The 22,055-nt window shown below is 39.9% G+C and overlaps 3 protein-coding genes across 6 annotated transcripts in view; all 3 read left to right on the forward strand.

The window, feature by feature from the left end:
- Positions 1-922: 922 nt before the first annotated feature.
- On the forward strand, positions 923-5,729 carry angptl6 (angiopoietin-like 6). The gene is made up of 7 exons (XM_010777494.1): positions 923-957; positions 1,821-2,316; positions 2,395-2,532; positions 2,629-2,830; positions 3,778-3,971; positions 4,926-5,196; positions 5,290-5,729. The coding sequence occupies exons 1-7, from the start codon at positions 923-925 to the stop codon at positions 5,472-5,474; spliced, it is 1,521 nt and encodes a 506-aa protein (XP_010775796.1). The 3' UTR covers positions 5,475-5,729.
- A 246-nt stretch (positions 5,730-5,975) lies between these two features.
- LOC104950883 (hemicentin-1) lies at positions 5,976-11,072 on the forward strand. Its single transcript, XM_010777475.1, has 10 exons — positions 5,976-6,165; positions 6,976-7,257; positions 7,344-7,652; positions 7,782-8,096; positions 8,256-8,516; positions 9,039-9,365; positions 9,467-9,703; positions 9,795-10,016; positions 10,135-10,398; positions 10,545-11,072. Exons 1-10 carry the CDS (start codon positions 6,099-6,101, stop codon positions 10,742-10,744), a joined length of 2,484 nt encoding a protein of 827 aa, XP_010775777.1. The 5' UTR covers positions 5,976-6,098; the 3' UTR covers positions 10,745-11,072.
- Positions 11,073-11,711: 639 nt separating this feature from the next.
- The window catches only part of trip10a (thyroid hormone receptor interactor 10a), a 14,140-nt gene continuing 3,796 nt past the window's right edge, over positions 11,712-22,055 (forward strand). For all 4 annotated transcript variants that reach the window (XM_010777477.1, XM_010777478.1, XM_010777479.1 and 1 more), the window contains exons 1-9: positions 11,712-11,974; positions 15,908-16,023; positions 16,559-16,615; positions 17,007-17,154; positions 17,938-18,000; positions 18,442-18,546; positions 18,644-18,772; positions 19,195-19,341; positions 19,428-19,616. In XM_010777477.1, coding sequence (XP_010775779.1) covers positions 11,951-11,974; positions 15,908-16,023; positions 16,559-16,615; positions 17,007-17,154; positions 17,938-18,000; positions 18,442-18,546; positions 18,644-18,772; positions 19,195-19,341; positions 19,428-19,616 — 978 coding nt within the window. In that variant the 5' untranslated portion in view covers positions 11,712-11,950. The remainder of the gene's footprint in view (positions 11,975-15,907; positions 16,024-16,558; positions 16,616-17,006; positions 17,155-17,937; positions 18,001-18,441; positions 18,547-18,643; positions 18,773-19,194; positions 19,342-19,427; positions 19,617-22,055) is intronic.

The raw sequence follows: 22,055 nt of genomic DNA on the forward strand, positions 1-22,055 counted from the left end.
AACGCAGTTAGCAATAGATGACTGTGAATTGTTGTAAATTGAAATATTAGACCTAACTTACATTTCAATAAGCATTCAAATAATTGCTATTGTAAATATATTCTGCCTACTTAAAGGCTAGTGAGACACATATGCCTGGCGGTGTGCGCAGATTTTTGTAATCCTTGGTGGTACTGAGGAGAGGGCCACTCGCAAATCCTGTTCAACAGAGAAGCGCGACCTCCTGTTGCTTTTCATGTAAACCAGAGAAGAGAATGCCAACTCACACAGGTAGGTAGTGGGGGAAAAAGTAGGTCAATTGCTTGGCGTGAGATTGTAGGCCAGGTCCATGTTTTTAAGTATTTACAGTTCTGGATTTCTTTGTTCAACAAATGAAAGCTGAAACAGAAATTGCTAATTTTTGCAGACTTGAAAGTACAATTCCGAGGTACATTTACTTGAGTATTTACATTTTATTATACTTTGTACTAATACTTCACTATATTTAGGAGGCAATTGTTGGACTAATTAAATACATTTTTCTTACAGCAACAGTTACTTTAAAGGCTACGATTTTACATATAAAATACATGATCACTTTATTAAATAAGATGCATTATCATGGATTAAAGTGCTAAAAGCTACTAGTAGAGAAAATAGTGGAAACAAGCGCCACCCAACCAAACGTGACATTAAAGGATGCATAGATATACATTTATCATTGAGAATATCATGGGATATTTTCTAATACAAAATGTGACAAAGTTAATTAATACTTTAAGTACTTTTTGCTGCATTTGTCGTTACTTTCTGACATTTTATAGACACAATTAACAAACCATTTATAGAGACTCATAACTTGCATCCCTACTTCAAACAAGTGTATTTGAGTACCTCACTAGTTCAACTCCTAAAGGATAGTCTGTGGCAGCAGAGCAGGTTGATGGTAGAGGGAGGAGACATCCAGCTAAACAGCAGGTACTGGGAGGCGTCATTTGGATAGTTTGTAATTAGATGTCTCTTCTTCAGAGATCCTGAGACAGATCCTTGAGAGAGAAGGGGCAGTCTAGTTGCTGCAAAACTTGAGTGCAATTCTTGTTATTTTCTTCAGATACATTTGTGAGCCTAATTTTCTCTGCTCACATCTTCACTTCACACAGGACCGCAGACAACTGTTCATTTGGAAGGGGCTGCTTGTTGATATGCCTCTTGGTTACCCCTTTAACATGTGATTTAAAAAAAAGTGTTAGCCTCTTTTTTTTACATATGTGCGTCCTTGGAGCTGCAGCTACACACTGGAGCAGAACAAAGACGTCCTAAAGCCTTTTTCTTCTGTTACGGTAAGTCAATGTAATACATTTGAATGTAGACTGAATTGTACTGCGTTGGCATACAAAGTCTCACTCGGCGAAATAACTTATTGATTTGATAAATCCTACCAGAGAGTTGATTCTGAACAAAAGTATTTTGAAGTGTAGATACTTCTATATCTGTGAGAAAGGTATACTCGAGATTCTTGTGTGTGATGTCCTTGTTGACCTAATTGGGTTCATGTGTTTATGGTGTTGACCGTGGTTGTTGTGGTTGGATGTGGTTGGATGTGGGGCTAACTCTTCTGTTGACCATGTGATGGAGGTGTGTTGACTCTGGCTGGTTGATGTTGACTATTGTCCTTTCACTGTTGACCTGCTATTAAATTCCAGCCAGGGGGAAATGTGCTACTTTCCAAGGAAACATCTGGTGTCAATACCCACAGCACTATGAAGACATAGTTTAAGTAACTGAATCATGTGTTGTTACTGCAGTGGAAATTCTAATCATGTCCTCTCCTACACTTCCAGGGTGTCCACAGAATCCATCACCTTCATGGAGAAGACATGGACAATAGGTTTGACTCTTTTTTTAACACTCTGTCTGGACATACCAGGGGTCGGAGGACGTAAGGAGGGGACTCATGGCGAGAACGCTCAGAAACGTTCCTCGCGATCTTCCGAAACAAAAGGAGGCCGTTGCTCCTACACTTTCATTGTGCCACAGCAAAAACTGACAGGTGCTCTGTGTTTGAACACACAGTCGTCCTATACCAACCAGTCGGAGGTGGCAGCGCTGCGGGCTGAGCTCAAGCAGCAGCAGGAGCAGATGGAGAAGCTCCAGGGCAAACTGGAGCAGGAGGGGTCTCTTGCCATGGATGTAAGAGCCCTGCAAAAAGAAAGTAGCAGCATGAATTCACGCATTGCCCAGCTCTACGCCCAGCTGCTTCATGAAGTCATACACAAGAAAGACCACGTTTTGGAGCAGCAAAGGGTGGAGACCCTCCTGCTAAATGCTACAACACAGGTAAGCAGATAACCTCACTCCTTGTCACAGCAAAGCAACATCCTAATTGTAATCAAACTTATCCTTACAACATGTCAGGCACTGCAGGTGTCCAGTAACTACAGGGAACTGGAGAAGAAATATGGAGTCCTCACCTCCATGATGAGCTCCCAGAACCAAATCATTGCTCGCCTGGAGAAGCAGTGCCAGAGCAGGGACACCACACAGGCTCCTCTGGTAGGGAACAAAATGTCGTCTGCTTTTTGCACATTTATACTCGATTTCTCCACTGGAACTGACGATGGTATTTTGCTTTTGTGTTGGTCATGACAGGTGACAAGTAAACCACCAAAAAGCCAGCCTAATCTGGATCGTAATTACAGCTCTGAAGCCAAAGAAATTACCAATGATGTTCAAAGGGACCAAAGTGCTCTTCTACCACAGCAGGAAAAAACAGTTTTATCCCTCAACACCACTACAGCCAACACTCCTACAGACCCTTCCTTCATTAGTTTTCCTGTCACAAAGACACCAGGTATGTAAAGCACGACTCACAGCTGAAGTACTCGATCAGACTTCAAACTCTAAGCGTATCAATCTTCTGCTGGAGTTATTTAGCAGCTTAGATAAGCAGACGCTGAAAGAGTCAGTGACCCGACGGTAGGAGGCCTATCTCGCTGGGAATGCCTAAACAATGTCAAAAACAGCTAGAAGCTCTTATCAGAAGGACTTTTATAATGAAGACACCCTTGTGAACCAGAGCATTTGTTGGAGCTTCAAATGACACGACTAATGTATAGTTGGACTGGAATACTTGTAATAAAAAAGTAGAGGACGTCTAATAAGTCAAGAACAAAGGGACTCCACTTTGTGAGTGCCTCAGTTCTTGCTCAAAGTACAGACCAAAGACGTACATTGTCAAATCTTATGTAAACGAGACTAGGTATGGACTACTAATGCTTGTTGGGAATTAGGCATTTGCGTGGGAGATTTTTCTCAATGTATACATTTTCTCCAGGCAGATTATCTTATCTCTGTCACACTACTAGACACTAAGCATGTGTTGGGAGAAAAATGGTTTAGCTGTCAAAAGATAAGCTGGAGTTGTCGTGTATTTTGTGATCTTCCTGATGCTAAAATAAACACAATTCCATAAACTATCTATAACCGGCACCCTTGTGTTTTACAAAATTGTCGCTACTGAGTTTAACTCTGTCTTAAAGCAACAACGTTGACGAAGGACAAATCCTCAGTTACTTATTTTAAAGGTTTACTGTTAAAAAAAGAAAGGAAAAATTACAGATTGAGATCCGTTATGTCTGGATTTTACTTCTTTCTCCCCAAACACTCCAACTGAGCGCTTGGCTATATTAATACCTTATTTAAAGTATTTCAAAATAAAATATTATATGACAACATATATCTGAATATTGCATTTCCTTCTCGACCCATACATGCTTATATCCTTTTCTCATAAATCAGGGCCGTGGCGGGACTGCCAGCATGTCCTGGAATCAGGGGAGACCACCAGCGGGATCTACCTGCTCCGACCACAGAGTGCCAACCGCCTGCTGCAGGCCTGGTGTGAGCAGAGTCGAGATGAGGGAGGGTGGACGGTCATCCAGAGGAGACAGGATGGCTCTGTAAACTTCTTCAGGACTTGGGAACAGTATAAGGTGATTCTTAGTTTATTTTATTAGAATATTTGATAGTTAGCAACAAACACAAAGTAGCAGGCTCATGGGAATGTCATTGCTTTTGCAAATTAGTCATTAGACAATGTATTAAAGATCCCCCATGTTGTGGATCCCTATTCTATTCCTATTCCTTCTGGAGGGGGGCATAATTGTGTATAGTAAACGGCTTAGCAATCCATCCAATAGTTGTTGAGATGCATGTACCAATTTTTGTTTAAATTAATACGGTATAAATGAAAATGTGACCTGCTGCGCTAGAGCTACGGAAAAAAGACCTACACATGATGAATACTTTCCGTCAGAAATAACCCATACAATGTTTACCGGAAGTTGACATAGTAACCATGATTTCAACATTGTTGATTTGACAACATGACAACGTTGTCCTCGAAATTAGTTTGAGGACTATGGTTTTGAAACCTCAAGTTTGTCATTTCTTTTGTTAGAGGCATGTGGTTTTTCTAAGAACCAGAAATGACGCAATTGGGGGAACTGAGTATTCTGAACAAAACATTAGGCAACTAACCAGGTGCAATACAGTTTTTTAAACTGAAATCAAACTGTAAAATGGTAAATCTTCTAAGACAAAAACATTGAGAATGCTCTAACCTGGACAACCATGTTAATGAATCACAAGACAGCTGCTTTTTAAACTTCAAATGGACTTTTAAAAACTTTTAAGAAAATTAAATTCATGCTCTGCTAAAAGAGACACAAAACTAGAATTTTACATCATGAGCTTGAAAATGTCTTATGAGGTAATACATCCATAACATAATAGAATAATTGTATTCATAGACTTCTATTCAACAGGGTTATTTTTTACATCCAGTGGGATGCCCCCTAATGGAAGTCAAATCACTTTCACAGTGGCTTCACTTTTCAGACTCTGAGGTTTCCTCCTCATTAAATTGTTGTGTGGGTGTGTTACAGCAAGGCTTTGGGAATCTAGACGGAGAGTACTGGCTCGGCCTTGAACACCTCTACTGGCTGACTAAACAGGCTAAGTATAAGCTTCGTGTGGCTATGGAGGACTGGCAGGGCCGGCAGGTTTATGCTGAGTATGACAGCTTCCACCTGGAACCGGAGAGCGATTGGTATCGACTGCGGTTAGGACAATACCAAGGCAACGCAGGGGACTCCCTCTCATGGCACAACAACAAGGCTTTTACCACTCTGGATCGAGACAAGGACAGCTATACAGGTCTGTATAGCTCATTCTGCTCCTGTTTCTTAGCTCGCTGTTAGTGTTTTGACTTGAACTGTTTATAAGCCTGTTCCTCCGTTGTGCCCCCAGGTAACTGTGCTCATTACCAAAAAGGAGGCTGGTGGTACCACATGTGTGCCCACTCCAATCTGAATGGTGTGTGGTATCGGGGCGGACACTACCGCAGCCGCTACCAGGATGGGGTCTACTGGGCCGAGTTCCATGGAGGGTCCTACTCCCTCAAACGAGTTTCCATGATGATCAAACCCAAATAACATAGTTGCATTATAAATAAGTAAGAAGGACATAATGATGAACTGATGCAGATAAATGTAGAGGGCCTAGAGAATATATTTCAGTGTTATCCCTGTACAGTGTTGAGCCAGTGTGTTTGATAAAAAATGTCTTTATTTGTTGAAGAGGCCACTGAGTAACGTGTGTGAATCATGTTCTGTGTTGACACATCTTTCCGTTATTGCAATTTCCTGACAACTTGAATCTTTCAATTCAATTTGCTCTGTGCTTTTTAATAAAAAAATAAGCCTAATTAATTCCGTTGCAATTTTTTTATGAATGAATAGATAATATACTGTGAATGTGACGAAAAATATTGAGGAAGAATAATATGTTATATAGGGTTTTTCAAAGCTCTCCACTAAGAGGAGTTTGTGGTTATGGTGACATATTTCCGTCTTTTCTGGCAGTTTCCTGTACACTGGGGCGTTACATTCTGCCCTGGTATACTTTCTTTTCATCCCCCAGAGCACGTGTAACCGTCAGCAGCAAGTAGTCACCATACAGGCCAGCTCCGAGACAGCATTCATCTTATCCAGATACTGAAGCTGGACATCTTCTGGACCATCCTGAAACACACTTTACTTCTTCCTTCCACCTGGTGCATGCTCACAGCCTGCATGCTGCCTCTCAGGATGTTGAGCCTCCTCATGCTCATGCTTTCACTGTGTGGTGAGTGATAATGATGCTCTACAGGAGCTCTGTGTGGGTCCTAAATGTTACACCTCATTTTCTGCTTGAGCTATAGATAATACTTACTACACTACTGGGGTAGTTTGAAAGGCTGCAGTTGTTACCAGTGATGATAAGTAGACAAATAAACGGATTGATTTCCTTTTGTTTGGTTGCTTCAAAAGATCATCTAAAGAGAATCTTGAAAAGTGGAAGTTGTCGCCTTTGACTTTTCAAATATAATAAAGTTGGAAAATGTAATTGAATTTAAAAAGATAAGATTTTAAGTAGCATAGCAAGCTGAAATGATTGTGGCACAAGCTTCCGCTATATCGTTGACTTCTGTTAACCACATTAACGGCAATGGGTGTGGTGGATAAAGAATCCCTTTTGAAATAAAAACGATTAATAACATTTTGGCAGATTAACTTGAGTTTTAGCATAGCACAGGTGTTTTTTTTCAAGACAGTACATAACTATCTATTTCTAAAAAAGGAAGGATCCGGTAGTTTTTAAATCCTAAAACATCACATTACCTCAAATAAATAAACGTTATCATACATTTTTAGGATAATCTATTTGTATTGTTGCCTTTTATCTCTTAGTTATAAAAACCTACCTATTTTAGTGCTGACCTTACATTTCTGTATGACTATATCTGTGATTCAGCACTTTTGTAAATGATACCATTACAGACTCCTGTGAGCTAGAATTCAGCCCTACCCAATTCAAAGTATAATTGGACCACCAGAGAGCAGCACAGTCCTCTTTTAAATTCCATTAAAAGCATTACCAATTGTCCATCAACAGATTCAGACAGCATATGCCCCACTGAGCTCAACCCTCTCACTCTGGGTGTGCCCAGGGTCATAGAAAACTATGGAGCGTCAGTGGAGGTGAACTGCACCAGCACAGAGGCGGATCATATGGGGATGTACTGGAGAATTGGAAACAATGACTATGGAGTTATCCATGGGGGAAGTTTTATCTCCCACTCAGTGTCACTGTCTGAATGGAATGTGACAGCAGAGTGCAGAATAAAGCTGAATGACACTCATGAATGCAGCAAAGAACTTGAAATCACCATATACCGTAAGTACATTTCAAATGAATACTACAACATTGAAAAATACGAAAACATAATGAAGTAACTCCAGTATCTACTTTCTCTTTGATAGAGAATCCAAGGGTCTATGTGTTTCCAGTGAATCATGAGGTGGAAGGGACCCTGTTCGAGCTGCAGTGTGATATAGATGTTGCACCAGTTCAAAACCTCGTTGTGAGATGGTTGAAAGATAATCAAACAGTCCAGACAGAGAATTTCGCCAACACAACCACAACACCTGTAATTGAGTCCTCTACTTTGGCATTCAACATCAGCAGGGCAGAACATGGAGCTGAGCTCAGGTGTGAGGCTCAGCTCGACTTTGGGTCACACGGACCACAACTTCCTGTTCATTCTGGCAAATACATCGTTTCTGTGAACTGTGAGTAAACACTCTGTTGTTTCCGGATAAACAGAATAATAAATTGTTCCATATCATAAAGTAAATATTTGAATCAATCAATGTGTTTTAAAAAAAAAAAAAATACAAAGCCTTGATTTGCCTCTGCAGATGCTCCTGAATTCAAGAACACATCAGAGGATTTCTTTGTGCATGAGGGTGATGATGTGACCCTGAACTGTGAGGCTGAGGGGCGACCCCAGCCCACCTTTCATTGGAAACATGATGGGAAGAAATTATCTGATACTAATAATCTCAACATCACTAGAGTAAACACCAGTGGGACGTACATCTGCTCAGCAATCAATTATCTTGGAAACATAACCAAGGAAATCCATGTTCGTGTAACAATGAACATCCCAGCAGCCCCTGCAGTCATAACAACCCCTGCAGTCATAACAACCCCTGAGACATACAAAACTAGAGGTAGGATACATTCCTGTGTCCTTTTCATGAGCTTACATGATTCAAATGTATCACTAATTATATGTGACGATCACCCTGTTGCTAACTTTAATTATGTTTTTTTAATTATCGTGTACTAAACTTAAGCGCTCATTAAACATGTTTTTTTTTTAACGGCAGGATGCCCACTAGTGTTGACACCTGCGAAAATAGTTGTGAGATTTGGAGATCCAGTTTCCATTAACTGCAGTACATCAGCTGCAGGTTATATAAAAATGGGCTGGGAGGTTACAAGTGGAGACACAAGACATGACAGTACTTCTGTCACCTGGAGTCTTGAGAAAGTGGAAGACTGGAGCATAAAGCCTGTTTGCTTCGTTACTTATGAAGAGAATGGCAAGGAACTACAGTGTTATGTGGACCTGAACATCACTCTTTATAGTGAGTACAAGTCTATAGATACACCCTATCTTCTGTCTTTATCCTGAGGGGAAGTAATGATGTCCATTGCTTATAGATATTCTTAATTGTATACATTTTGTGACAAGTGACACTTAAAAAGCAAGTAAATATGGAATATATCATGGCATTTGTGTGTGCATATTTGGTGTATATATTTGATTCATCCATTCATTCATTACATTTGTATTTCTGTGTCATACTAAACATTTAGCTAATCTCACATGAGTTAACAAGACACCACTATTTTACATACTGTACATCTCGTCTTGCATATACAAAACACGAGGAAAAGGAAAGAAGCCCAAATAAACAACATTGGTATCCTAAATTAGCTGTTCCTATTATTTGTTTTAACTATTAAATATCTCCATATGTTTCAAATCAGTCTTTGTGCATCATCCTAACATCTATATCTACATATATGAACACCTGGGATTGTAATTTTAGGGATATCATTTTGTTTTGTTTTCAACTAAGTATTGTCCCTTGCTTTATTTTCAGAGACTCCAGACATTGTGTCAGTCTCTGCGTCGGATCCTGGGCCAGTGATGGAGGGCACAGAGATCCAACTGAAATGCGACATCATTAATGTGACTCCTGTGCAAAACCTCACTGTGAGGTGGTACCGTGGAACGGACATTTTGCAGACAGATGTATTGGATGAAAACAGGAAGATCCCAGTAAACATGTCATCTATTTTCTATTTCACTGCTGAGAGAGATTACAACGGAGCAGAATTCAAATGCGAGGCTGAGCTGCAACTAGAAACAAATAGACCTGACCTTGGTCATAATTTAACCTCATCACCTTACACGGCTGTGGTGTACTGTGAGTTGTCCTCTTATATATCTATTTTTGTATTTTTCTTTACTTGCTAAACACACCCTAACAATCAGTTTTGCTTAATGTATGCTGTGTTTCTTTTGTAGATAAACCACTAATCAAAGCCTGTCAGGGTCATATCGCTCGTGTTGAGCATGAATTCAGTTTGGACAAGTTTCCCTGTCAAGCTGATGGGAACCCTCCACCAATCTTTCTGTGGTACTATGATGGGAACATTATCAATGCATCTGAACCCCTCACCAGGACTCAATCAGGAAAATACACAGCAGAAGTTTCAAACCGTATTGGCAGTAGCAACACCTCCGTCGATATCATAATCGAATGTGAGTGAATGAGACCTGCCTGATTGTATACATGTTTATGTTTAATTTTCCATCATTTATTTTAAAGAATATTTGATTAAATGTTTTACAGATGGCCCCACATTTACTTGTGATGATTACTATGAGGTTGAGGTGAATAGCAAGCTGTGTGAACCAGAGGGGAATCCTAAGCCGGACATCAAATGGTTCAAGAATGGAACAATTGTGGATTCCCCCTGGCAAAGCATGACAAAGAACGATAGTGGATCTTACATGATGAACGCAACCAACAGCCATGGAACAGCCACTCATAAGCTACAACTTGATGTTCTGTGTAAGTGTTATAGTTTGTAATGCACAAAATAAGCCTTAGTATATTGTTTTGTTGACAGTGATTTGGGATTATCAATCATATTACTTCTTCTACTCAACACTTACCATTCTCTCTGCAGTTGCCCCTGAGATCAAGGAGGGAACTTACAGTAAGGAGGTGAACTTGGATGGAAATGTGACTCTTGACTGCAGTGCTGAGGGCAACCCTCTTCCTGACCTTCATTGGAACTACACCACTGCAGAGAATGTGAGGGAGACCACCAGAGGGCACCAGAAGAGCCTCACCATCACAGGAGCCACGTCTACCAATGCTGGATTTTACATCTGTGTTGCCACGAATAATGTTGGGGAAGTGACAAGTACTGTCACACTGATGATGAAAGGTATCAGTATTGACTATGTACAGTGAAGTGGTTTCTGATGTTAATGCTATACATAGGTTGTGGTGGGGGTGGGGGGGGATTATTTATTGAATCAAGAAGTAAAAACATAGTTCAATGAATTTGGTTTTATCTTGTTTGTCTTACAGGTAAAATCAGTGTATTTTCTTGGAGATTCCTTTGGTGGTTGCTGATTGGATTGATCGTCGTCTTCATCGTCATCGTCATTGTCATTGTCCACAAACGCTATAAAAAACATGGGCGATATAGTTTTGTCCTTGACAGAGCCAATGATGGTTCAGATATCCCAATGGCTCCTCAGTCTAACGGGACTACAGATAAAGTGTAACATACTTCTCAATGGGTAAGATGAAACCAGCCAATGAACTCATTTAATTAAAACGTAACCAGAAAAGTCATTCTTGCCATCTATATAATATGTTTGTAAATATTGTGTTTAAATGTAAACGTTGGTGTGGTAGGACGAGTATAGGTTTTCAGCAGCAACAAATATGTACAAATTCTTAATCAGGAGCATTTGTTCGTCAAGAAGTGCTAATAACAAAGCCGGTGTATTATAACATTGATTATTTTTTTCAAATGTGTGAATTTAATCTTAGTATAACCAATTTTTATATCTCTGTTTCTATTCTTAATAAAGTTACACAAAAGCCTTTGATGATGTGTTGTGTGTCTATTTGGCAACTTCATTGCTTATTGTGTATGCTAATGTTGGTTACATCAAAGAGTAATGTTCTTTTAAAAACATTGTTGTACAGCTACATAAAAAACATTGGAAAATAACAGGGTATGGTTGACTGCCAGGACTGATTTTGATTATGAAACATTACAATATTCTACAAGAGCTAAAAATCTGAGCATTACTTTAGAATTTAAGTTATGATGTATTATCAGCACAGAAACCTGTCTGTAGCACTTAATAGAGTCATTCATTATTTGAAGAAATGTGAATCTTTCAGGGTGTTAAAAAGGATGTAATGTGTGATGATGAATGTGGACCATGCTCTGTGAGGGCAGCACAAAGCCCCAAAAGCTCCTTGCCTTGCTCAGGGACACTATTAAACCAGGTTAACTAAAATTATTAAACCAGGTTAACTACAATTATTAAACCAGGTTAACTAAAATTATTAAACTAGGTTAACTAAAATTATTAAATCAGGTTAACTAAAACTATTGAACCAGGTTAACTAACACTATCCTAAAAAGTGGCAGGATGCGCCTGTGGATCCGAAGCTACACTGCCCCTTTAAGATTTAGGATTTGGGAGTGACGCGGATATGAAAGCTAGTTTATCCCTCTTTCCTTCGCTATGAAAAATATTTGGGCATACTGGACTAACGATTGCCAGCCCGTGTTAATTAGCTCATTATGATGCTGATTTACATTATTTGTTGACAGAATCAGAACCGTAGTGCATAGTGGTCAGGGCCGCTAGGGATTATACTTGCCAGGGCCGTCCTCCGAGCCGCTGGGATAACTTTGGAGAAGTTCTTTGTATTCGGGATAGTCACACAGCTTGGCCAACAAGCTGAACATGGACTGGGGCACAGAGCTTTGGGTGAGTCCATCATCTGGCTTTCTTTGCTAGTAATACTTGTTAAGATGGAGATAAAGCGATTTCTTAGATGGAGTTCGTCGAGAAAGTCTGGTAACGCCAAACGTTTTGTTGTTGAGGGATACATGACTGAAGGAGGACGAGGTGCTGCAAAACGGTGCATTCATGAACACAGTTCCTCTCAGAATCTTCTTTAGTTTTCAGAAGTTTTTCAAAAAATGACCTGCTACCAACATGTTGCTCTTGTGGAAAGGGAATCATCTTTGATCCACGTTTGCACATCGGTTGGATGTGCTGCAGGATTGTTTCCCTCAAGTATTTTTATAGTGATATCTGCAGTGCACTAAAATGCACTTACATTCTAAACGTATTATTCCCTTTTCAGTTCCTGCCATACTTCACATATGAATCAAGGCAACTTGAACAACAATCTAATTTGTAGATATCATGTGTCCTGCACGTATTCAAAACATGCATACATTGCTAAATGTGTATTGTAATGCCAGGTGGAAAATTGTGTCAGAATACTATTTATTATGCACATATAAAGACTTTTAAATTGCGGGTTGCTATGATGTCTCAGTGTTTACAGTTTGGCACTCCTTGCCTCCATGGAGATTAAATCAGTTGCTGTCATTTGCCTTGACAACAAGCTGATGAAGTGTCCACCTGAGTTTCATGATTATTTATTCAAGAAACCAAAAAGTGAGCTGGTTTCAAGAAGTCTTGATTTTCAATTAAAGTGACTTGGTGAATTTAGTTCTTATATAAACACATTCCTTAGGGTATGTTTTTGTTATTGCACTGACCAATGTAGCAATTAAAATTACCTGCTTCAGCTGGTAATTTTAAAAGATGAGGGCTGTTTTCTAGGTCATAACAAACCAGGCTACAGATGGCTCCAGTCTAAAACATTGTAACTTGTTCTGGTAGTGACACTATCCTGAATCTAAACAAACCCTGTTGAAACATCCCACCTTAGAACACATTACTTTGATGACTGCCACCATGTACTGCTACACATTTGCAACAGTCACACATGCTCAGGGAACCTGAATATGTAAATTGGAGCATTGCAAAGATGAAGAGGTTGTGACCTCATTACTGAGTATCCCCCTAGGCCTCTTCCTCTGTCCCTTTTCCATCCTACATGCTGGTGCAAAAGACTAATTAGTTTTGCCCTACTTTGATTGAGTGAGAGAAATATCCGTACCCCAGAACTAATCAGAGGCTCTATCTGGGTGTAGGAGGCTTTCCTGTTCATCACATGAAGTGGTTTTACAGAAAACTCTCCACACAAACTCATGTATTCTCTCGTCAGTACTTTTTTTATATATATTATTTTTACTCTAAATTTACTTTGCTATTTTCTCACCTGTCTGTTTAGTAAAAGCCCTTAAGGTATAATTCTGTTAATGTTTTGTTTTGGTTCAGCTAGGCACAGTCAGCTCGATGGCATCTGTCCCCTGATTGTTGTTAATCCATTGTCTATTTTAAGGTACAAGCTAGCAGAGTGCAAGATAAGTGTCTTAGCATTAGCTGTGATAGTGAGTGCTACCAGACCAAGAGAACTACAGGTCTGATCAAGCCTTACTTTTCTAGACGACAGGGTGACTCAGGGCTGAAACTTCCACCCAAGCCTTGTAGGTTGGTGACTTTCAGGGTGACTCCTTTTAAAGTTATGTGGCTTTCACTTGACGCCAGTTTCCGGGATGTATTGGAAAATGTAGTGGACATGTTTTGTGCATGCTAGGTTTAGATAAACACTTGAAGTCCTCAATTTTTAAGTATAATGTAGCAGTATTTGTTCACCCCCTAGCCTTAATCTGTGCCACAGAAATAGGTTGTGGTGCAGAAGAAGTTCTATAATTACCAGGGTGCTACTGGATGTTCCTAAGGAATGCTTTACAATATGTAAAAGCTACTCAAAATGTCTAATTTATGAGTACAGGCCAGGACAAAGGACATAAGTAGTAATGAAATAGCCAGGACACATAGCATAGTTTAACCGGAAACAGGACATTTGCTGTTAATTAAACCTCATGACCATTTAAAGTTATTAGGATCAGTTTCATACACACACTATTGTGATTTATGGAAATTAGTTCTGTACAAACCCAGTCTATTGGGACCTATAAAGATAATTCTGACTGTGGCTGCAATGGTTATAAATCAGCTAGTGCTGACAACAAGACAATGATTATGTCCTTGAAAGCTATCTCAATGTGTTTTTAAGACAGTTTAATGAGGTGGCTTTTTCATAATTGGAACACTCTTGTTTTGAATCAAGCAGTCAGAGCTGATTTATAGAGATAATCAGATGCTACTTTTTCTGCCATTTATAAAAGAGCATGAGTACAAGGCCCTTCTTTCCAGGAAACGCTGGATTCAACCGGAGAAACATGATATACGTACATAGAGGAAACAGTCAACATGGATACTATTTGCCTACTATCAGAATGGTGGAATTAATTTGTTTTAGTCAGTAGATGTGTTTCGTAGCCTTACTGTGCTCTACTGTTGATGTGTGGAGGCTGTACTGGATGCAGACAACTAATAGTCATGTTTAAATCATTCATCAATTCTCACTCTTTAAACGTTGTGAGCTAAATTCAAACAAAGTTGCCCAATTCTTCTATTCTACAATTATTTTCTTCATCCAAGAAGAAATCTATTGTTAACACAAGCACTTCAGGAAATTGGAAACTGTAGTTGTAAGTTGGCTGTATCCAACCTCATTAGCTTTTCTCTGTAACTAATGAATCTAAATCAAAGCCCTAATACTGCCTGTTGGTTAGATGTGGTTGTGGTGATGGATTGCAAGACCTCTGTCTTAACCTTTAACTGTGTTTCATCATTCATTCAGGTTTTGTCTCTTTTGTTTTATTTTAAGGGCAGGTAGAGTATAGATGAACGTGACCCAACTTGTCAAGAATCTCTTTCGACATGCCCCTCCTCGATAGTAAAGTCAGCAGTATAAAGCTTGGGGGAATTGTTTTGAGCGTGTGAGAGGATTGGCTTGGATATCGTCTATCGCTCTCTCAGACTTGTCAGAGCTTGAAGGTGTCATAAATTTCTCTCCCAGATAGGGAAAAAAGAGGAAGAGAATTACAATCAACCTCTGCATACTGTACAATGAAAAGGAAAAGTCAGCAAACTCAGTTAAATGGGGTCTAAGAATTTGAAACTATAACCTTACATAACATGACATTTTGTTGATGCTTTTATCCATCTGACAATAATAGCATTCAACCATGAAGAAACAAACAAAACAAAAAATCTGGATAAACACATTTGTACCTTCTTAACATTGCCCTAAAGCATGTTTGCTGCATTCATGTGGTGTCAGAACAATAGCAAACATGATTCCCAGACTGGGAACATTCATGCAAACGTCCCTTCAAGTTGAAACAACAACTTGAAACCAGCGTCAACCTTTTTTTAAATACTCTAAGCAAGAAATAAAACATATTTTCTTTATAGCATCCATGTGTTTCCAAAATACAACTTAGAATTCTTGAACACAACAAAGTTGGAAGATTGTCTCCCCAACTTGAGAAACTTGGATGAGCAGGAGCATGTGATATAAAGATATAAAAGAAATATACCTTCTCTTTTCTGCCTCTGACCTCTGTTGTGACCCCTTATACTTCCGACTGTCCTCCTTTTACAACACAGTTGCCAGGGGATTTAAAGCTAGGCGGAAGTTTAGAGGTCATCGCCAATATGTGGAGAGTGTGGGTGGACTCCAACATGCAGGAACAAATGTCAACGTGTTTAGTTTATTACCCTCCATTCAAGATTATGTTTAGATGACCTCAAACTCAACCGGGAGGAACGTTCAGTTAATACCCAGAAGTCACCACATGTTCCATATCATGCAGAGTGTTGGCTTAATATCTTTTCCTTATTTGTCTCTCGTGCTTCTTTCTCCAGGACCAATATGACATCATTGAGAAGCACACACAGTCTGGCCTTGAGCTGGTGGAGAAGTATGTGAAGTTTGTGAAGGAGAGGACAGAGATTGAGCAAAACTATGCCAAACAACTGAGGTAGGCCTTGCTGTTGTCATTGTTCTCCCCCAAATGCTTTGTGTGTGAGTGTGTTGCTCATGGCAGCTTGTGTCAGCGTGTGTGTGTTGGCTTTTTGTTTGTATGGGTGCATATTAAAAGGCTGTTTATGAAATATCTGTGGGGTCTTATGACTACTTAGGAACAGAATCTGATTTGTCTCTGAAACACTGGCCTCATTCTCCAGCTGCAGTGTACTCGCTTCCCTCTCTTTCTCTCCTCACCCGCGGTGCTCCCTCTCCAAGTCTCCAGGCCCACATCTGTTGTAGCGCTGAGCTCTGCCGGAGAGGAAGTGGGAGCAGACTGACACATGATAGACAGGATATGGTTAGGGAGAGATAGTGAAAGAAGGAAGAAAATCTATTTTAATATTTTGAAGGGACTGCTGTTTATAATCCTATTGTATAAAATAGTCTGTGGTTTCATATAAATAGTTTAATTTAGTGAGCTTTTGTCAGAGAAAGTGGTAAAGCATTTCTCTACCAATTCGTTTGATTTGAACCTTCACTGCCCACAGGAACCTTTCAAAGAAATATAACCCGAAACGAAGCGGCAAAGATGAACCAGAGTGCAGGTGAGCGATTGCAAAGCATATCTCCAAGAAAAACTAATATATGTTTGCACATTTTGAGGTTCAGTATTTCCTTTTCCTTTTTAACAGCGAAACAATGTCAGCTTAAATTATTCTTACTCGGATATACACCTTTGCTCGAATATCTTGTTGTTAGGACTGACCAGCAAATAATATCACATTTGAAACGTTTTTTTGTCATTAGTGTCTATAATACAGTAATGTGGGACTTCTGATGGGGGCATTTAAATACCCCTAAAAGGAAGCAGGAATAAGGAAGTCATGAGCTTCTTATTATGTCTTGGTCCACTGCTGTTTGTATCATCTTATCAGTGGTCCCATCACTAAGTTCATATTTCTCCGCCCTTTCCTCTCTCCTCCTCTTAAATGGCAGGTTGTCCAGCTACCAGTCTTTTGTGGACATCCTGAATGAGATGAATGACTACGCGGGGCAGAGAGAGCTAATTGCTGAGAACATGATGATGAACATTTGCATTGATCTCACAAAGTACCTGCAAGAGCTCAAGCAGGAACGAAAAACGGTGAGCGGACTAGGAGTGCATTGAAGTCCATATTTTTACCCACAAGTATACCAAAACAACTGAATTAGGCATGTTAAAAAGGCAACGTGTTGACATTTTCCCACAGCATTACTTACCACTTACCATTAGGTTGTCCACGTTGCTGTAATGAGGTTTGGGGCAATTAGCCCAATTGAGGGCTAATCCTAAAACGCGGTGCAACAATTATAATTTCTTTCGTCAAACAGTCTGCAGATTATTTTAAATATTTTTCTAACTGTTTCGTCGATAAAACATTAGAACACTAGCGCCCATCACAACATCCTTTAGCTTCAAGTGACTTTATCAAGTGTCTATTTTTTTCCCGACCAACAGCTCAAAACACAATAAAAAACTTTAACAATGATTTCTCAATTATCAAACTAGATGTTTGTTCATTTTCTATTAGTGTGTTTACTTGTGTGTGACTGCAGCGCCATGTTTAACAACATTCTGAACAAATGCCAAAGGAGATTTTAAATTGGAGTCTATAGAGATTTGAAGGAGGAGTGGAGATGCTAGATCTGTTGTGGCAGGAAGAGGTCTCACTGGATTTCAGAATGCAGCAGCTGTTAACAAGCTCTCCCTGCAGATGTGATGTTTCAACACTCACTGGTATTTGTTTTATTGTGTGTTACTTATGTTGTGTTGCTTTTGGAGGTTATTGTTTGTTCAGTGTCTACCCCTGCATACGGCTGTCTTTCTTTCTGTCATATGACCCGCCTCCCCTCTCCTCACTCGGTCTATTTTTATGAATGTTTGCAGTATCTATTGGACGCCAAGAAGGCCCAGCAGAGTTTGGAAAGCACCTACAAACAGCTCGACAGTGTAAGTCTAGAAACAGCATTTTAAGATGTTCTAAAATACACTTAGCACGTTTCCATCACTCTATAGGTGACATTAGATTTTTGTGATTAGCTTAACTGTTAACATATTTCCTATTATGTTGGGGTCATTATGAATGATTATAAAGATTGTCTGTAAGCAAATGGCGGAACGTTCAATATGGTTGTTCAGATAGTTGTATTTTTCAACAGTAACAACATATGGACTGATAGTAGAGAAGCTTGTTATACTCCTATCATCAAACCGAGACATATTAAGTTGTTATTGGAGATGTTCCCTCCCTTATCTGTTTTTCAGAAAGAAAATAAAAGAATGTTTTGTTCAAAGTACATTAATCTACTCATATCTTATTGAGGCCTCACTTAGCTGATGATAACATGGTCTTTCTTCTTTTCTCTCTGTCTTTTTCTTTCTGCACACCAGAGTAAAAAGCGTTTTGAAAGGGAATGGAGAGAAGCAGAGCGCGCAGCACAGTACGCAGAGAAGACAGATCAGGACATCAATGCCACAAAGGCGGATGTTGAAAAAGTAAAAGGAGGGGGGTCTTCATTTTAAGGACTACTTACCATGATTAAAAGGAGAATCAGATTCATTTGTTTAACCTGGGCTGATTGTGTGGTTCCAGGCAAAACAGCAGGCTCATATGAGAGCTCATGTAGCGGAGGAGTGTAAGAACGACTACGCTGCTCAGCTTCAGAAGTACAACAAGGAAAAGAACCAGTTCTATTTTAGCGATATGCCTCTTATTTTCAATGTAAGTGAATTACATACGGCCAAACGATCATATTACTACCATAAATGTTTATTTGAGTTGTTAATATCCGGTATAGCAATAACTGCTATTAGTGTGCCTAAATATTTCTTAATGGATATATTATAATTGCATTGAAAAACATTGTGTCGGACATTTTGATGCTGAACTCTGATTTTGTTCAGTATTTTGACTTTACATGCACAATGTGAAACTTTAATTTAGCCAATTTACACTGACATTTAGATTTTTAGATTTTTAGATATCTCAATAACAGAAAAACTAACATTGCATTTAAATTGATTCAAGCCAGATTTCAGTTCATTTTGTTTCAACTTTTCACATACTTACATTTCGATTTGAAACTTGGATCTGTTCATTGGCATGTATAAACATGGATGAAACTGTTGTTTTGTGTTCTCTAGAAATTGCAAGATCTGGATGAGAGGCGAGTACGGAAGGTGGCGCAGGGATACACCTTGTTCTCGGACACAGAGAAGCACGTGATGCCTATTATTGGCAAGTGCCTAGAGGGCATTACTAAAGCTGGCACTAATGTTGATGAGAAGAATGTGAGTTGGTCTAAAAAAAAAAATGCAAAATTGATTTTTATGTGCAGTTTAGATTTATACAGTTAATTTGTTTCCATCAAATGTAGGACTCCTTGATTGTAATAGAGCAGAACAAGTCTGGTTTTGAGCGCCCTGGAGATGTGGAGTTTGAGGACTACAGTGAGGGCATCAACCGAGCCTCTTCTGACAGCAGCCTGGGAACGCCCAAAGGCCCCATGGACCTCCTGGGAAAGAATAGAAACAAAAACTTTTGGCTTTTCAGCAAAAAGAGTAAGGTAGGTCAATCCATAATTTGCCTTTCATTAAAATTCATGTTTTTTTTAATATTTGAATGTAGTTGTGCAATGAATACACTAGCAAGCCCCCAAATCCATGATCAGCAACAACAGGTCAGATTAGTAGATGACTCCTTGCAAGTCAGTGTTAGTGTTTGAGCCACAGTGCCAGCAGGAAGGAGCCAGGAAATCCCCTCCGCATAGAGCAATCACGACGGACCTGTGGTTGTGACGACGGAACTGTGGTTGTGGCTACACACACACACACACACACACACACACACACACACACACACACACACACACACACACACACACACACACGCACCCTTCTCATCTCTGAAGCTCAGTATAATATTGCATGAATCTTCAATTTGACTTCAGTGAACTGGTACACAAAATAACTCTTCTAGAACAGGTCCTTTGCATGACTCAATCCCCTGACTGGGTGAATAAACCTCCCCCCTGACACACACACACACACACACACACACACACACACACACACACACACACACACACACACACACACTCTCCCTTCGTCTGCAGCGTGGTTTCCAATAGGTTGACCGGCAGTCAGCATTCTGCTGTGCTTGTGCATTCATCAGCACTCGGCCAAACAACATTGAATTTCCCTCTACAGGCATCCACAAACACACTGCCTCTATTATACTGCGCAGAAGCTAGCATTATGTCTCATGACAAAACAATGATTGGGATGACACCATGTTTGCTAGGTCAGAAAAACTGGATCAGATCCAACTGCTATGGATGTCAACATAGACATTTTTTTATTTGGTCTTCAGAATATATGAGGGTCAAGAGAGCCCCACTACATTGCAAATCATGGATTTTATCTCAAAGCAGAACTCCCGCTGAAGTCCAAAATTGAACTGTTGATATGAGTAGCTGACCACTAACCAGCTCACAGCCCCCACCCCTCCCGCCTCGCCACTAAAGCATCCCTTCTTTCTTCCCTGCAGTGTTTGCTTGTTCAGCGCCTCTCTTCTCACTGCATGTCTTAATGGCTGTGCTCTGCTGTGCACTCTTCCTGTTCTGTGTATGTGTGTGGCACACTGCTCTGTGTCATCGGTCATGCTCTCCTAATTAGGCCTGTAGAGCAGTACGAATAGGAGGCGGACTACATTGGCTGGAGGGAGCTTTTGGTTTATGTCAGGCCGGTTAAAACATTCCCACTCTTAGCTGCTCTCCTGTACTTAGATTCCCATAACCCTCAAGAAAAGTAGACGTTCACCTAATGATAGAGCTGTACCTCCGGCTCTCAGTATTTACACAAGGGACGTGTTTCAGGGCTGTTTTAGACGTTCACTATTGAAGGCTAGGAGGCATCAGCCTCCTTTGTAATTTAGCTAATAGATCCCACCCCCACATTTTCACATCCACTTACAGCTGACAGCGAGAGGTTTGACTGAAGTTCGCTCCCAGCATTTCTTTCAAGTTAACTTCTTTCTCAGAGGTCATACAGGGCATTCATCGAGCCCGGAGCAATCTATATGCACAAATTAGTAATATGGTAACCAAGCAGGCTATTTTTAACATTGCCACTAATATATTAATTGATATTCTATCTATATAGGTCATAATCAAACAGTGGTACAGGTTAATTGAGTTGATTTAAAGAATTCTTCTTCTTTAAAAAGTGGGGTCTATTTCATAATTGTGTTCATTATAAATATATTTTATTAAAATCCACAGTTATTATAACCCAACTAACACATTAGAGCCTAGCAAACACAATATGCAGTCAGTATATAGATGAGCCTAGTTGAAAATGTAATAATACTTAAGACAATACATTAAATTATCATTCTTGATCACACTGCCAAAGAAGTAGTTAGATATTATGGGTCTGATGTGATGACCTATTAAATTAGTTTTAAATGTGTGTCACTGTCACCATATCTCTACAATGAGGCTTCACACCTTGGAGGGAATGGTTTGTAGCTGCTGCGATAGTGGACCAACCACACGTCCCCTCAATAGATCAAAACCGCTTGACAGGAGAAGTTATGATGCCACTGGGTTATTTCTGTCTGTATCTATTACCTATAACCAGAGCTAGTTTGTGTGTAGGTGCAGTGTTGCTGTGGCTCTGCTGAGGGAGCTGTGGTCGGGGGCTCTCTGTCTTAACTTTGTATTTTTTTTTCTTTACATGTGTGTCCATGCAAGCCAAAAAGACAGATGTGTGTTTGTGCTTTCATTCTCTCTGGGCTTGTGTCCTGAGTTTGCTCCAGTGTTGTCTTCCTGCCTTTGGTGTGCTTTAAGGTGTTGATGGTGTCTTTTTCTTTCCCTTGTCACCTTGTTGTTTTTCTCGTCCCCGTCTTCCCCTCTTTTTCTATCTTTCCATCCCCCTCTCCCCCATCCTGTACACCGCCTGCATACCTCATGCTCGGGTGCTGGTACTTCTTATCCCCCCCC

Source organism: Notothenia coriiceps, unplaced genomic scaffold, assembly GCF_000735185.1.
Source record: "Notothenia coriiceps isolate Sejong01 unplaced genomic scaffold, NC01 NC01_scaffold00018248, whole genome shotgun sequence".
NCBI lineage: Eukaryota > Metazoa > Chordata > Actinopteri > Perciformes > Nototheniidae > Notothenia > Notothenia coriiceps.